At 47.9% G+C, this 14,583-nt stretch overlaps 1 protein-coding gene across 1 annotated transcript in view; it reads right to left on the bottom strand.

Moving 5' to 3' along the window:
* Positions 1-13,294, bottom strand: part of ism1 (isthmin 1) — a 158,411-nt gene extending 145,117 nt beyond the window's left edge. Inside the window, exon 1 of the mRNA XM_072506480.1 lies at positions 12,670-13,294. Within this exon, the coding sequence (XP_072362581.1) occupies positions 12,670-12,798 (129 nt within the window). The 5' untranslated portion in view covers positions 12,799-13,294. The remainder of the gene's footprint in view (positions 1-12,669) is intronic.
* Positions 13,295-14,583: the final 1,289 nt, after the last annotated feature.

Below are 14,583 nucleotides of genomic sequence, written 5' to 3'. Positions count from 1 at the left end.
ATTACCTTCCCCAAAGGACATTAATAAATCAGATGGGTTTTTACAACAATCAATAGCTTCATTATCATTAGTGAGACTAGCTTTCAATTCCATTTTTTAAATAATGAATTGCATGTAAATTCCACAGTGGGAGGCGTCTAATTTTGTCTCCTCGTTTCAGGCTCCCCTACAAGGGAAAACATCCTCTCAGCATCCACCCTATCAAGTTCCCTCAGGATTTTATATGTTTCAATAAGGTCAACTCATTCTTCTAAATAATAGGAGGCCATTCAGCCCATCATACCTGTCCTGGCTCTTTGGCTTCGCGCTATCCAAATAATACCACTCTCCTGCTCTTTCCTCATCACCCTGTAAATGTTTTTCCTTCAAGTTATATTCAACCAACTCTCTTCAGAAAGCGACTATTGAATCAGCCCCCAACCACTCCCCTCCACCCCACCCCCACTTCCTTTCAGGCATTGTGTATTAGCAGTGTAAAAATGTCACCCATGGTTGCCAACGGTGATTAAATGTATTCCAGAAGGTTTCATCCCACGACTTGCCCCGCCACATTCCAGCCATTAGTCGGCCACAGATCCATCCATGTGATGTATGGCCTTCCTACCCCAATCGCAAAGCAAAAAGATTCCTGACCCACTTGCATGATGATTGACCCTCAGCCAGACAGCCATTTCCCACCACCACCGCCCCCCCCCCCCCCCCCCATTTTCTTTATCACAAGCTCAGTGACAATACCATGACACCACAGTCTCTCGCCCAAGGCAGATCATTACCATGACACCACAGTCTCTCGCCCAAGGCAGATCATTACCATGACACCACAGTCTCTCGCCCAAAGGCGATCTTTCCTTTTCTTGCCGTTACAGCGGTGGAGTTGGCAGCATTGTATGCAGCAATCGTCGTTTTCCACAGTGCTTTTTCTGATTCGCCTACCCAGAGAAATAGCTCTCGACCCCAAAATATGCACATACGAGTTATTATTTCACGGTCTGGGGTGCTTCCTTCAATCTTTCTCAACCAATCTGTCAGCACCATACTCTTAAGCGTTGACTTAATGTTACAGCTCCCTTGCATTATAATGCTTCTCATTCATAAGGCACTATTTTACTGAACTAAAGTCTGTGTGAATAAGCCTTGGTGGTAAGCATAAAGAAACTTTAAAAATGTCTAACGTTTTCACAGTTGAACCACTTTCTTTGCACCTTGAACAGTTTAAATTTATGGCTGCACTAAAACTGGGTTTCCGAACTGGACAACCTCGCAAACTAAAATCAAAAAGTTATCATTCAAATTTTCATTGCTGGCATGAATAGAATAGAAGGCCTGTGGCAATCATTCACACACTGAGCTCTGGGTATGGCGCCATGAGATGAAAAAATCTGCCTTCATTTAAAACAAGAAAAGGTTTCAAACCCCTTTTTCTTCTGTGCAGAGGGGATACAATACAAAACATAACTGAACACAACAACCAGAAAAATGAAGCTACATGCTCACTGCTGCAGACAGGATCTGAATCACGTTGCTCATGCTTTCAATAATATATTCCGTGCATAAAGGTGTCAGCTGTGGCTCTGAGTTACTCTTGCCTCTGGGTAAGAAGATTATTCGAGGCTCGCGTACTCCACAGACTTGAGCACATTAACCGCTTCTGCAGACCCCTTTTGGCGGGGGTGGGGGGGGCATAAGACTTTGCTGGGGGTCAGTGAATCCTTCCTAAGTGGGGCTGGCCTGAGTCAGGAGCAGAGTGGAGATGCCACATGTGCAATACAGTGTTGACTTACTGCTGTGCCTAGGAGGGGTGTGTGCCTGGAGCGCTGAGAGCCCCCTATATCTGCCAGGAAAAAGCTTTCGGAAAAGTATTATTCAGCACTCTTATGTGCAGCTCAATCAAATTATGAACCTTCTAATTTAAATGGTGGGTGGTGCCCATGAATACTAGTCTATTCATTGACCAAAATTGCTTGAGGGCCACGGATCCACACAGATTCTCCAGTGTAGTACTGAGGGAGTGCTGCACTGTCATAGGTGCGCTGCACCTGTTCTCGCAGATGGACATGAAAGATCCCACGCCACTTCATTGCTTGCAAAGTGCTTCGGGATGCCCTTGGGTCATGAAAGGCGCCATAGAAATTCACTTATTTCTTTCTGCAGGTTAGACATTAACCAAATAAAGAATTGGGTAGAATTAATTAGGCAGAACGATGGGTCTCTTTGTGTGGTATATTCCTTTGTGAATGGCCTTCCAATGCAGCTACAATCTGAGTGAGTGAGTGATAATTATACAATTGTGGCAAAGTGTGGGCTTAAAATGTTTGCACTTTGTAAATCTGTTTGAAGAAAATGATCAAAGGAAAGAAACAAGGTCCTGTAATTAGAATGTGATGTAATGTCATCTCCACAAAATATGAAAATTATTTAACACAAATTACTTCATCACATATGCTATAATTTCTGTTTACCGCTATTTTCCTTTCACTCCACACATAGCTGCCTAATACAGATATAGATTATCATAGAATTTACAGTGCAGAAGGAGGCCATTCAACCCATCGAGTCTGCATCGGCTCTTGGAAAGAGCACCCTACAAGCCCCACACCTCCACCCTATCCCCTTTGTCCCCGTAATCCAGAACCCCACTAACCTTTTTTGGACACTAAGGGGCAATTTAGCATGGCCAATCCACCTAGCCTGCACATCTTTGGACTGTGGGAGGAAACCGGAACACCAGGAGGAAACCCACGCAGACACGGGGAGAACGTGTAGACTCCACACAGACAGTGACCCAAGCCGGGAATCAAACCTGGGACCCTGGAGCTGTGAAGCAACTGTGCTATCCACTACGCTACCGTGCTGCTCCCACTATGGTACCGCGCTGCCCCCCTCCCACTATGCTACCGTGCTGCCCCCCACTATGCTACCGTGCTGCCCCCCACTATGCTACCATGCTGCCCCCCAATATGCTACCGTGCTCCTCTCGAACCATGAGGGGGTTTGTGAGGAGAGAGCATGTCAAACCTTATTAAACAGCTGTATGCAAGACTGGTTTCAGTCCTGGACGTCATTGATAACTGGAAGATAAATGGATCTAATAAAAATACATTGGATGCAGAAGCCACCTCTGGAATTTCAGTTCTCAGATGCTGTATCCAGCTACCAAATGACGTTTATTCTCTGTGCATGAAGCGCTTAAGGGACCTTCAAAAATATCTATACTGAGCTTCCTGGGGCAATCCACTGCATGGTAACTCACCTTCCCAAAGTCCTAGCTCTCTGATCCACACTGAAATGAATCCGTACATCAGGCAGCCCTAGGAAAATTGGAGTCAATAGGAAAACTCTCCACTGGCTGGAGTTACACCGAGCTCAAAGGAAGATGGTTGTGGTGGTTGGAAATCAATCATCTCAGTCCCAGGACATCACTGCAGGAGTTCCTTAGGGTGGTGCCTTAGGCCCCATCATTTTCAGCTGCTTCATCAATGATCATCCCTCCATCATAAGGTCAGAAGTGGGCATGTTCGCTGATGTTCAGCACCATTTGTAGCTCCTCAGATACTGAAGTAATCTGTGCCCATGTGCAGCGAGACATGATCATTGGGCTTGGGATGATAAGTGAAAAGTTACATTTGAGCCACACAAGTGCCAGGAAATGACCATCTCCAACATGAAAGAATCCAACCATCTCCCTTTGACATTCAATGGCATTACCATCACTGAATTCCCCCACTACCAACATCCTGGGGGGTTATCATTGATCAGAAACTGAAGTGGACCAGCCATATCAATACTGTGATTACAAGAGCAGATAAGGGACTGAAATTTCTGTGGTGAGTAACTCACCTCCTGACCCCCCCAAAACCTATCCACCATCTACAAGACACAAGTCAGGAGTGTGATGGAATACTCTCCACTTGCCTGGATGAGTGCAGCTCCAACAACACTCAAGAAGCTCAACACCATCCAGGACAAAGCAGCCCGCTTGATTGGTACCCCATCCATCAGCTTAAACATTCACTCCCTTCACAACCAATGTACAGTAGCAGCAGTGTGTACCATCCACAAGATGCACTGCAGGAACTCACCAAGGCTCCTTTGACAGCAGCTTCCAAACCCACAACCACTATTCTAGAAGGACAAGGACAGCAGATGCATGTCAAACCCCCCACCTGGAGTCTCCTCCAAGTCACTCATCATGCTGATTTGGAAATATATCGGCCGTTCCTTCACCGCCACTGGGTCAAAATCCTGGATCTGCCTCCCTAACCGTACTGTAGATGTACCTACACCACAGGGACTGCAGCGGTCCAAGAAGGTAGCTCACCACCATCTTGTCAAGGACAATTAGGGAAGGGTAAGAAATGCTGGTCTCGCCAGTGAAGCCCACATCCCTGAACAAATTTATCAAAAACAGAGTATTGCAATACATTTTTTTAAAAATTGATCTCCTTGACCATGCTTTTGGCTACCTGTCCTCATATATCCAAATCTGACTTTGTGTCAAACTTTGATAACACTCCTGTATTGCTACTTTACAGTAAGAAAGATGTCTTCCATTGACATAGAGTCTTCCATAAAACACTATACTGCTGTACTACTGAAGTGCAGCCACTGTTATAATCTAGGAAAAGGCATTGTATAAATGCAGATTTTTTTATTGGCAAGGGACAACAATTCAAAAGTACTTAATTGGCTGAAAAATACCTTGGGATAAGTGGAGGTCCTACAAATCATTTTTATAAGTGCAAACCTCTTCTTTTCCTTCATGTCCCAGGCTCCATCAGCCACAATTCCCTTGACCGCTGATCACTGACTAACTCCCACTGACTGCACAGTGTAAGCCTGTAAATATCCATTCATGATGAAAAGCCACCCAGGTAAGGTGCTGGGCTCGTAGTGCATTCATTAAGTCATAACCCAATGAGAGTCAATGGGCGGGATTCTCCGAAATGGAGGCAGAGTGTTCCCTATCCCGACCGATTCAGGGCCCGATAATGGGCTAGGAGCGGCGCCGCGTCATTTACGCACGCCAGGCCTTGGCGCCGCGTAAAGGCGGCGCTGCATACATGACGTGGCCGGCGCCGCATAACTGGCATCACCCGCGCATGCGTGGTTGCCGTCCTCTCCGAGTCCGCCCCGCAAGAAGATGTCTGACGGATCTTGCGGGGCTGCGGAAGAAAGGAGGTCCTCCTTCAGAGAGGCCGGCCCGACGATCGGTGGGTACCGATCGTGGGCAAGACTCCATTTGAGGCCCCCTCCCGGTGCAGGATTCCCCCTCGCCCCCCCGCAGGCCGCCCCCGCCAGCGTTCCCGCGCTGTTCCCGCCGGCAGCGACCAGGTGTGGACGGCGCCGGGGGGAACCCGCCGTTTTGGGCAGGCCGCTCGGCCCATCCGGGCCGGAGAATCGCAGGGGTACCGGTGAATCGCTATTTTGGCTGTCTCGGGCGATTCACTGTACCGCGCCGCGCAAAACGTGATTGTGCCGATCTGGCCGCTTCCGTGAATCACGGGAGGGCGTCGGACCGGCGTCGTGGGAAAATTTGGTGACCCAGGCGATTCTCCCAACCGGCGCGGGAGTGGAGAATCGCGCCCATTATCTTTGAAACTTCAGGAAAAGAGGAGAACGGAATTGGAGCAAAGAGACAAGGGGAAGAATTTGAGGGAGGGGGGGGGGAGGGGGAAAGGGCAAGTAAGTTGGGAGGATGAAACTGGTACCACTATTGCTGAAAAGAGATACACGCTGTCAAAGCTTTTCATCTTGCACTCACCAGGTTAAACACAAAAATGCCAAATTTCAAGTTATCACAATTCATATTGCAGGAGGTGGTCACTATATGTTACCACCCAACTTTTAAATTTTCCACAAAATTAAGTTAAAATTTTAAATTAACAGATAAAATAAAGAGGACAAATGGAGGAATGGCTGAGAAAAGGGGAATGGCCTTTTAGTTTAAAATAAAACTTGCATTTACATAGCGTCTTTCACATTCTCAAGTGTTCAATAACCTACAAGGTATGTTTCAAAAAGTGTAGTCATTGTTGTAATGTAGGACGTGTGCCAGTCAAACTGTGATGAGCTAAAAGGGCCACAGAGAGCAATGAGATAATGACCAAATAAGAGATAATGACCACATTGTGGTTTTTAAAAAATTGGTGGTTGGTTGAGAGATGAATCCTGGCCAGGACCACAGGAGAAAACTCCCACTCTCTTCTTCAAATAGTTTAACAGGATCTGGAAAATGCAAACGGGAGTCTCAGTTGAACATTGTATATGAGGGATGACAGGACCTAACAGCTGAGCGTACTGAAGTGTTGGTGCAGATCTTGCGCTCAAGACTCCGGAGTGGGACTTGAACCAACAACCTTTTCAACACAACGGCGAGTGGTATCCACCAAGCCACAGCTGCTACTTGTGCACCTTCCAGTGCTGCTGCATCTAAAGTTGTATTCTTTACCAGAAGCAGATTTGTCTTTCATTCAGGGAGTAAGCCACCATTTCATCCAAAACTCGAACTCCACTGAACAGCAACTGTTCCATTCACGTTTACTGATTTATAAGATCTGCACCAACACTTCAGTACGGCTCAACTGTTAGGTGCTGTCATCTAAAACAATTCCGATTCGCTTCCCGCACCTAGGTCGTGTACCAAGGCAGACTTCTGTCTGTTTCCGTAGCTGGTAATTCCCGGAACAGGGCGCCAGTATATCATGAGGGACTTAAAGCTTGAGGGGCGCTATTCCACATCCAAGCAAGGCTGACCAGGAGTCTCTCCTGCTCTTACCGCCAGCCATTGCTGTGTGTTGGGATGATTTTGCAGGTTGACACTCAACCGGTTTCTCCCTGTTATGAGCAGACCTTCCTTGGCCATCATGTCCTGGTGTAGGACTCAAACCCGGAGCTTCTGACTCAAGAGGCAGGAATGCTACCCACTGTGCCACAAGACCTCTTCGCTAAAACAATGCACCAGCTTAAAATATGCATCATGTTTTATGGTTATAATGTGGTCATTATCTCTTATTTGGTCGTTATCTCATTGCTCTCTGTGACCCTTTTAGCTCATCACAGTTTGACTGGCACACGTCCTACATTACAACAATGACTACACTTTTTGAAACATACCTTGTAGGTTATTGAACACTTGAGAATGTGAAAGACGCTATGTAAATGCAAGTTTTATTTTAAACTAAAAGGCCATTCCCCTTTTCTCAGCCATTCCTCCATTTGTCCTCTTTATTTTATCTCATATATCTCATAAAATATATGAGATACAACCTTTGGTCCGAAATTATAGAAAAGCTGTGTGTTATAACACAGTGCGCAAAGCCATAGCTCGGGTTCCCAAGTGAGGTGCATTACAAATGGACAAGTCATAAACTCCTGCCTTTGAACAATGAGACAAAATGGCAGACGCTTGAGTGGAATTTTCTGCTGGTAGATTATGTTCAGGCATCAGAATAATTTCCAGGTTCTGACCCTGCACCAGTCTGTAGCACACAACCAGTGCAATCTTCTAGGAGGCAACCTCTTAACATGGCTGCCTCTTGTCCGGCTAAGGATGACAAGCAGCTTCCTAAGGCTCCAGACCAAGAGGGCCCATAACTGATGATGCACCAGGAAAGGTGGGCATTTCTCAGGCAAAAAAGGCAAGCGTGAGGGTATCTCAAAATTGAAGTGCCCTCGGACGCATGAATAAAATTCCAAAACTTAAAAAAAGAGGGCCAAAGGCCTGACCTGGTGTCAAAAGGCTGCCTTCACAGAGATACCGGGCTCAGCAGGGGTCCACTCTAACACTGGGGCATGTGTCATCCCCATCCCTGCCTCCATTTGTGTCTCAATTGCTCATTAAAGCTATCTGCCTCAAGTAACTGTGACCAATATTTACCCACCTCCTGCAGGATTGCTGGGTGGTATGAACGCATCACGCAAAGGACTGATTGACACCCTTGTCGCTGATCTTGTTTCAGGCTCCACCTTCAATCTGTCTCTGCAGGAAGGGAAAACTGCACCCATCATTACTCAAACTCCTCAGAGTATATCCCTCCATAGCCTCATCTATCTCTGTAATCCCCTCCAACTCCTCTGAGACATTTCTGCTCATCTATTCCTGGCCCCTTGAGCAGCCCCAATTTTTATTGCTCTACTACTGGTGGCTGCGGCTTCAATTGCCTAAGCCCCACATTCTGGATTTCCTCTGCATCTCACTTTCCACCTTTCAGACGCACTATAAAACCTACCTCTTTGACCAACCTTTCGGCCTTTTGACCTAATATTTCCTTATGCGGCTCGGTGTCATACTTTATTTTGTAATGCTCCGGTGAAGCACTGTGGGACATTTCATTACATTAAATGCATTATATAAATCTATATAAATCTTGTTGAAACTGCTCTGAAGTAACACCACATAGAAGAAATCAGCCTTTTTCAAAAACAATACTATTAAATGCCACGCTTTATTCTCAAAGGGTGATCACAATTATTTAACAGTCTTGATGACCGAATCTTTGTCCATGCTGTTTGCAATATAATTCCAATGCTGAGTTATGGTTGATTTAGCTACACGGGTCAATGTAAATATTAAATAATACAGACAGGGGAAAGGACAATAACAATAGCAATGTGTGCCTCTTGTTCCCTCACTCGTGAAGTTTTGGACCTTTATAGCTTCCATACTTAAAAGGCCAGCGTTAAAGCCCTAGAAATACTTCTATCCAAGCAGGTGCAAGAATAGAATGCACATTACACTAGTACACATTATACTAACATGCTCCCTTAAGCTTTTACTCTCATAAATTCTAATGACATTATAAACAATTAATTCAACGTTCCAGCAATAGGAAAGTGGGAATTCGTTTTTCAAAGAATATGGTTCTATTCTGCACCAAATGATGTTGATTCCTTTCCCTGCAGTTAGTTAGTGGGTGACCTCAAAGTGTGCAATGCAGTACAACAATCTTATAGCATCTAAAGAATTTTGGCAGGTGCTTACCAAGGACATAACGACACTGATTGAATTTATGTACATTGCATTAAAAGATTTGTTGCAACATTTTTAGGGGTGCCATCTTTATCCTCTCAAGCTTTTTTTAGTCCCTCTTTAATTTTCCAATCCCTCATCTTGCAACCTCCCCTCTCAGTCTCCCCAATTCCATCGGTACTAATTGCACCTTCACAAAGTTATCACTCTTCATCTGCGAGTCCAGAGTTTCAATTAGATATTTGAACACAGCATGGCTTTAAATTGTCACCAGCGTTCACACACATGCACTTCCGAGGGCGGTGTTCACTAGGTTAGAGCTCAGGAGGGGATACCCTCCCGCATTTATTCCCCACAACCCACAGCAGTGTTGAAATTAATCAGGCAATTCCACCCGAGAATGGTCGACTCGACACAATGCCAGGACTTAAACGTGGGAGCTCCTTGGCCAAAACAGCAGATTACTGCACCACAGCATTGAATTTTGAACCAAAAGGTAAAGATGTCACATTCCGCCTGCGTGGGTTTCACCCCCACAATCCAAAGATGTGCAGGTTATGTGGATTGGCCATGCTAAATTGCTCCATAATTGGAAAAAAAATAATTGGGTACTCTAAATTTAAAAAAAAAGTCACATTCTCACCATTCATGCTCCCTTTCAAAGTCTAAGAGCGAGAAATAGTCTTTCAAACATAAATGTTTACCTACAACAACTTGTATTTATGCAGCTCCTCTATGGTAACAAAATGTCCCAAGGTACTCAACAGGGTAATTAGACATCAAGACACTTAAAAAGATATTGGGTCAGATAACCAAAAGCTTTGTCAAAGAGGTAGGTTTTAAGGAGCGTCTAAAAAGAGGAGAGTTAGCGAGGCGGAGAGGTTTAGGAAGAGAATTCTTGAGACACGGCCACCAATGGTAGGAGCGATTCAATTCAGGGATGCTCAAGAGCGCCGAATTAGAGGAGCGCAAAGATATCAGAGGATTGTAGGGGTTAAAGGAGATTATAGAGAGAGGGAGGAGCGAGGCCACGGACGGATTTGATAACAAGGATGAGGATTTTAAAGTCGAGGCCACACTGGATTGGAAAGCAATGTTGGTCAGCGAGCACAGGTGTGATGGGTGAAAAGGACTTGTAAGTAAGGATGCGAGCAGCAGAGCGTTGGGTTACCTCAAGCTGATTGAGGGTAAAATGACTGGGAGTTCATTGGAATAGTCAAGTCTAGAGGTAACAAAAGCATGAATGAGGGTTACCTCCAAGAGAGGAAAATGTCATACTCAGATATTCAGAATATCTGGTGATGATGAATGAATTGCCTTGGATATTTCAGTGATGTGTATGCAACCTACACCACAGTTAATTGTGAGTTTTGACATTATCCTCAATAGTGAACTGAAAACTAAACTACTTATAAGAATCTGTTCCAAACAGCCTCACAGTTATTATCGCAAGGCCATTCATTTAAGATACCTGAATGTGCCATTTATTACTTGTTAAATCAGATGGGGGCTGTCCTGAAGCACCGCGTGTTATAGTTACTCCTACCACAATTATTTGATACCTTCCAAACCTTTTGTTGCAGTAACTATAACTTTGATTCTCCACATGTGCTGCGACTGGGTGATTGTGCCAAATATCACATCATTGTTCCGAACTGGATGGGCAAGGTGCCAACGTGCTCGAGTGGAATGTTTTACCGGTTGCCAATGTCCTTTTATAAAGTACCTTTTAAACTAACCACATCAACTGCAATGTTAGAAGCACATATTGCTAATTGGTGCTGGTGACAATTTTTAACACAAGAAAGTATTGGGGATGGCGCTTGTAGCTCAGTGCCTACCTACCAAAGAAATAGTCACTTCGGAATTCAGAATGTTACCTGTCATGCAAACTAGATGGTGCCAGTAACTGGTTTGGCACAAAGCTCACTAGGTTGAGGAAACAAATAAAAACCTGGCAGAGTGCACTGTCTAACTCCAGTTAGTCGCTCGTGGAATTACTCTTCAAAACAGCCCTGGATCCAGAATGTGTCCCCTCTGCTCCTGGGAGAAGGGTTGTGGGTGGTGATATGCACCCTGGATTTGAGGACTACCTTGGGAAAATGGGAGGGGTGTTTCAAAAAAAAAAGGTTTCTGCAAAGCACCTGGGAAATAACTTACTCAAGTCTGGGAGAGCACTTTGAAATCCATCCCATTGAGTTACCGGCACCAGAGCTTTGAATAGAACCAGTTAACAATTGCTAGGTTGAAGTATTTTGCCTTATGATTCTGCTCTTTAATCATCATCTGAGAACTCACTTGAATACATTCCACCTATTCTGATCCGCATTGGAGTCATTTTCTAGTGTGAGTTTCTTGAAACTGATTCAGTTTTAGGATAAGTGGAATTTATTTCAATAAATAGGAAAGAAGATGGCTATTTGCTATCATGCATTTTAAAACATTGACACAGTTAATCAATATTCTTTTTTCCATCCGTCTCTTACACACTCTGTGCTTCTGTATGTGTGTCTCCATTTGCCTGTCCCTCTCTCATTGTATCCATATGCAACTCTTGTCTTTTTCCCTACTACCCTTCCTATCTTTCTCTGACTCTCTCTGCCATTCTATATCTGGCACTCTCTACCCATGTCTCCCCTTCTAACAATTGTCTCTCACTATCTCTCTCACTCTGTCTTTGTCTCTCTCTTTCATTTATCTGTCTGCCTGTCCTCTCTCATTTCTGTGCCCCCGTCTCTTCCTCTCCCTCCTTCTGTCTCTCTTTTCCTCCCTCTGTCTCTCTTCCTTTCTCTCTGTCTAGCTGTCTCTTCCTCGCTCTGTGTCTTCCTCCCACTGTCTTCCTCTCTCTCCCCCTTTCTCTCTGCCTTCCTCCCTCACTCTTCCTCTCTTTCTAATCGCTCCCTCAATCGTTCTGCTCCCTCTGTCTCTGTCACGATCTCTTCCATTGTTTTTCTCTTTCATTATCTCTCCCTCTGTCTCTCTGTGGTCTGGTTCCCTCTCTCTGTCTTCCTCTCTCTCTCTCTCTGTCTTCCCCCTCTCTGTCTTCCTCTCTCTCTCTGTCTTCCCCCTCTCTCTCTCTGTCTTCCTCTCTCTCTCTCTGTCTTCCCCCTCTCTCTCTCTGTCTTCCTCTCTGTCTTCCTCTCTCTCTGTCTTCCCCTCTGTCTTCCTCTCTCTCGGTCTTCCTCTCTCTCTCTCTCTCTCTTCCTGTCTTCCTCTCTCTCTTCCTTCCTCTCTCTCTCTTCCTCCCTCACCCTTCCTCTCTTTCTCTTCCTCCCTCACCCTTCCTCTCTTTCTCTTCCTCCCTCACCCTTCCTCTCTTTCTACCGCTGTCTCTCTCACTGATCGCTCCCTCAATCGTTCTGCTCCCCCTGTCTCTGTCACGATCTCTTCCACTGTTTTTCTCCCTCACTATCTCTCCCTCTGTCTCTCTGTGGTCTGGTTCTCTGTCTTCCTCTCTCTCTCTCTCTGTCTGTCTTCCTCTCCCTTCATCTATCTCTCTCCCTTTCTTTCTTCCTCTCTCTCTCTCGCTCTCCTTCCCCTCTCTCGATCTTCCTCCCTCCCTTTTCCTTCCTCTACCGCTCTCTCTCTCTCTGATCGCTCCCTCAATCAGTCTGCTCCCTGCGTCTCTGTCACGATCTCTCCCACTGTTTTTCTCTCTATCTCTCCCCCTGTCTCTCTGTGGTCTGGTTCTCTCTACTTACCTGCGCAGTGCGCTCCTCGGTGCTGTTGTCTGCCTGTTGACCCAGGGGGATGCTCCTGAGGACTGTGATGTGGATGGTGAGGATGAGGAGCCCCAGTAGCAGCAGGAGCTCGGCAGCGAGGCGAGCCATTCTGCGGAGCCGCCGCCCAGTGGCTGTGAGGCGGCCGCGGCTCTGCCTCGCCCCCGGCCGAGGGGAGCTGCAGTCGGGCTGTGCCGGGCACGGGGGCTCGGCACTCGCTCGCGTCTCCACTTCGCAAATTTTTGCACAACAAGAAAAAAAATGATAGAAATGCAGCTTTTTTGGAGGCAGAGCAAGGAAACAGCAAACAAAAAACGGAACAAGAAGGGGGAGTGAGATCAATATTCAGCCTGGTTAACATCCAACTCCAGTCGGCAAATCATTATCAGCTCAGCCACAAAATGTTCTCCCTTCTTTACGAAAAGTTCAGACTACTGAGAATCACTTGTCTTGGAGACATCCAGCTCTAGCCTCCTCCTCCAGCTCTTTAATGCTCATTTATCCCCTCCTCTGCTTTATCTCTCTCTCTCTCTCTCTGGTTAAAATCTTGCAGCCAGTTCCCCCTCCTCCTCCTCCTCTCATTCTCCAACACTCACTTCCCCCATCTGCCTGGGACTCCCTACAGCTCCCACTCTGCAGAAAGTTGCTGCTCTTTGCCCAGTGCTGCTGACACTCTCAGTGCTTGCATGGCCACAGCCTTCCTCTCGCCATCCTCCACCTCAATCCCTTATTTACTGCCCTCCCTATCTCCTGTTCCCTGTCACTACCTCCCTCTCCTCTTCCCCCCTCAATCCCTCTTGCTCAATTCCTCACTCCCTCAACCCTTCCTCTATCCCCCCTCCCTCCGCCTCCCTCCATCCCCCCTCCCTCCGCCTCCCTCCATCCCCCCTCCCTCCGCCTCCCTCCAACCCCCCTCCCTCGCCCTCCACCCCCCTCCCTCCGCCACCCTCCCTCCGCCTCCCTCCATCCCCCCTCCCTCTGCCTCCCTCCATCCATCCCCCCTCCATCCATCCCCCCTCCCTCCACCTCCCTCCCTCCACCTCCCTCCAACCCCCCTCCCTCCACCTCCCTCCAACCCCCCTCCCTCCACCTCCCTCCAACCCCCCTCCCTCCACCTCCCTCCATCCCCCCTCCCTCCGCCTCCCTCCATCACCCCTCCCTCCACCTCCCTCCATCCTTCCACCTCCCTCCATCCCCCCTCCCTCCGCCTCCCTCCAGCCCCCCTCCCTCCGCCTCCCACCATCCCCGCTCCCTCCGCCTCCCTCCATCACCCCTCCCTCCGGCTCGCTCTATTCCGCCTCCCTCTATCCCCCCTCCCTGCGCCTCCCTCTAGCCCCCCTCCCTCCGTCTCCCTCCATCCCCCCTCCCTCCATCCCCCTCCCTCCATCCCCCCTCCCTCTGCCTCCCTCTATCCCCCCTCCCTCCGGCTACCTCTATCCCCCTCACTCCGCCTCCCTCTATCCCCCCCTCCCTCCACCTCCCTCTATCCCCCTCCCTGCGCCTCCCTCTATCCCTCCGCCTCCCTCCATTCACCCTCCCTCCATCCCCCCTCCCTCCGCCTCTATCCATCCCGCCTCCCTCCATCCCGCCTCCCTCCATCCCCCTCCCTCCACCTCCCTCCATCCCCCCTCCCTCCGCCTCGCTCTTTCCCTCCACCTCCCTCTATCCCCCTCCCTCCGCCTCCCTCTATCACCCCCTCCCTCTATCCCCCTCCCTCCGCCTCCCGCAGTCCCCCCTCCCTCCGCCTCCCTCTATCCCCCCTCCCTCCGCCTCCCTCTATCCCCCCTCCCTCCGCCTCCCTCTATCCCCCCTCCCTCCGCCTCCCTCTATCCCCCCTCCCTCCGCCTCCTTCTATCCCCCCTCCCTCCGCCTGCCTCAATCCCCCTCCCTCCGTCT

Source organism: Scyliorhinus torazame, chromosome 1 (genome assembly GCF_047496885.1).
Source record: "Scyliorhinus torazame isolate Kashiwa2021f chromosome 1, sScyTor2.1, whole genome shotgun sequence".
In the NCBI taxonomy this organism is placed as follows: Eukaryota; Metazoa; Chordata; class Chondrichthyes; order Carcharhiniformes; family Scyliorhinidae; genus Scyliorhinus; species Scyliorhinus torazame.
Note: the sequence above shows the minus strand (reverse complement) of the source record. Positions and strands in the feature narration are given on the sequence as shown.